We start from the raw sequence: 2,793 nt of genomic DNA, 5'->3' as shown, positions 1-2,793 counted from the left end.
TAGGAGAGAAAGTTTACTTAGCATTGGATTTTTCATGTTTTATTCCAGGATAAAAGAGTAGATTGCAATCCTGGACAATGGTCAACAACACGTCAGGACCTGGCAATTCCACGTCAAACCAAACAGACGACAAAGTTATCATGTGGTGTGTAGCATACGCAATCGTCACAGTAGCCATCGTCTTCAATAATGTGGCAGCAATATTAGCCTTCACTAAATCTCCTCTTTTGAGGAAATTTGGAAATTATTTCCTTGTAAATCTGGCGGTAGCGGACCTGATGGTCGGGGCTATTGCCTTACCGATGTATATTCATTTGATTTATATATCACCTTATACAGGTTCTTCAGGAACCAAAGTTAAACCTTTTCAGACAGTTCACATTGCTTTTGATGTCTTCTCCGGGATGGCGTCTGTGTTCACACTAACTGTTATTTCTCTAGAGAGAGTATATGCTATTTTTTGCCCTTTGCGATATCGCAGACTTTCCAGAGGAACTTACTTCGTTGTTTTGGCTAAGGTGTGGATTCTTGCCGGTGCTCTGACGGGGACTAGGCTTTTAGATTCATTCGAAATTCTCCATCCCAAGATATTTGCGTTTGCCTTGGCTCTTCTGTCTTTCACTTCTCTCATGGTGATGATCGCGAGTTACGTCGCGTTGTGGCTGAAAATCAAAATCTGGAGCAGAAATCAACACCGGGCTGCTGGAGAAAAAGAACGCAATTTAGCCGTGGCCATTGCTATCATAACTGCTGTTTTCTTGACGACCTGGACTCCGTTTCATATTATGAACATCTTGGTGAACTTCAAGACGTCATTGCTTGACGGCATTCCTTATGAAGTCATCTTGTTGGCAAAGTTCTTACATTACGGCAACTCGATTGTTAATCCAGTGATTTACTGCTATAAAATTTCTGAATTTCGGAGAGCTCTGAAGAACTTGATCGCAAGAAAGAAAAAAAGTAGAGAAACAAAAGTTTAATTGCTTCCAAACTATTGGATGATTAGAAAGGTGTAAAATATATTCATTTAGATGAAAGTGTAAGTTCATAATTATTTTTGGCTATAAGGAAGTGCAAGAGACTAATGTGTCTTGGGAAGCGACATTTCCCTTAACTGTACATATGTTTCCACACGTTTTGTGGTATTATCTCTCCTACAAAGATCATATTAAACAATTGTTATTTGCAATCCGTCTCAATCTTCCTTACGTTGTGTAACTACCTGCATAAATTACTGTACTTAGTCAAAGGAGGGGCGGTGGCCTAACGCTTAGTGCGCAGCTAGACACCGGATAGAGCGGTCTGGTTTTACGGCCATTGCGTTGTGTTCTTAGGCAAGACTGACACTTTCAGCAGTTTTCTCTCCACTGTAACTGGTACACGTATCGGCAGATTTAATCCCAGGATTAACGTTGCGATGGGCCAGTATCCCATCCAGGAGAGAGTTATTACACTTCATCACTTCATGATACAGAAATCGGATTTTAGTCATGCAGCTGGGGTTAAGAGGCTTTGGGTGTAAACCGGGGTGCGGAATTAATTACTTTATCAATCTTTGCTATTACCTTTCTCTCTTTAAAAGGAGCCGTGTACAGATTCGTGCTAGGTGAAGCACAGAAGTGAAGTATGCCCTGGATCACAGGATAAGAACGGCAACATCGAAATTACCCGGCTCTTTAGAAATAAAACTAAAAGATTAAAAGGGAAAATTACTTCCCGCTTACAGGAGGATAACTGTCCAGTTTTTAAGTTCTGTTTAAGTAAGTGCTACTTAAATGGTACACTTGATAAGTCTGCGACAAGTAGTGTATTGACGGGTGTTCTACAAAACTTATATAGACGCGCTATCAGTGTCCACATCAAAGGAGCTCAGTTATTTTGGCTGTATACAGAGTTACCTTTGAATTGATGGAACCTGAAAATAGTAGTTTATTGAGATGAGCAAACACCAAAGAGATAACAATAAACCATAAAGAAACAAGGATGGTTAAGGTTAAAAATCCGCTCAGCACAAGCAATAAACCTGCTGTATGGTGTGAAATGACTTTAGTTGTGAGGAGAATCTTAAAATCCTCTCCCGTACTCAACTGACCAGAACAGGTACGTACACAATCAGGACAAAGAAAACGGCAACTGAATGTCTAATAATAAAGGAAGAACTTATGCTTATGTGGCTTGTGGTGTTACTAGGCATATAAGTTGCACTTTATTTCCATGGACGTGCGCTGAGAGAGCTAGGGAACTCAATTTTAACGGGCAGAACGCGATTCTTAGCTCATGCATCACTTTGCAAATAAGCAGTATGCCTTTTAGCAAAGTAAAGCTGACGCGCAGAGAAATTTAATTTTGTTCCATGGGGTACCAGGCACAAGTTGAGCTTTTTAAACAACAGCGCTAACACTACAATTGTCAGACTGAAAACAAAGGATCAACCAATAAATATCCGCTGTTTACAGCCAATAACCTGATAACAAGGAAAGTTTTGCATCTCTGCTTTAGAATAAACAACACATGCAGGTAATGATTGAGCAAATAATAAACGATATTTCCTTGCTAAGCCCTATTATTTCACCCACCACCGCATTTCAATCTGGGGCAAAAAAATTATGCGACAGTTGAAACGACAAAGGACAATACAACGGAGACCTGAACACAGGCCTCCTTTGTCTTACTTGATCATTTTACTTTTACGTAAAACAATGCATGAAGTTTGCCACCAAAACAAAGACATCCATAAGCAACTGTGTTATTACCAGGTAATAACCTCAAAAAAGAAAAAAAGACTTCCGTTTT

At 39.8% G+C, this 2,793-nt stretch overlaps 1 protein-coding gene across 1 annotated transcript; it reads left to right on the top strand.

Annotated features, from left to right (window-relative positions):
- On the top strand, positions 1-1,189 carry LOC110057474 (beta-2 adrenergic receptor-like). The gene has a single exon (XM_089278463.1). It carries the CDS (start codon positions 78-80, stop codon positions 978-980), a length of 903 nt encoding a protein of 300 aa, XP_089134589.1. The 5' UTR covers positions 1-77; the 3' UTR covers positions 981-1,189.
- Positions 1,190-2,793: the final 1,604 nt, after the last annotated feature.

The sequence above is a fragment of the Orbicella faveolata genome, unplaced genomic scaffold, assembly GCF_042242905.1.
Source record: "Orbicella faveolata isolate gen_17 unplaced genomic scaffold, um_ofav_v1 contig_46, whole genome shotgun sequence".
Classification (NCBI taxonomy): Eukaryota; Metazoa; Cnidaria; class Anthozoa; order Scleractinia; family Merulinidae; genus Orbicella; species Orbicella faveolata.
This window is presented reverse-complemented; position numbering and strand designations above follow the sequence as displayed.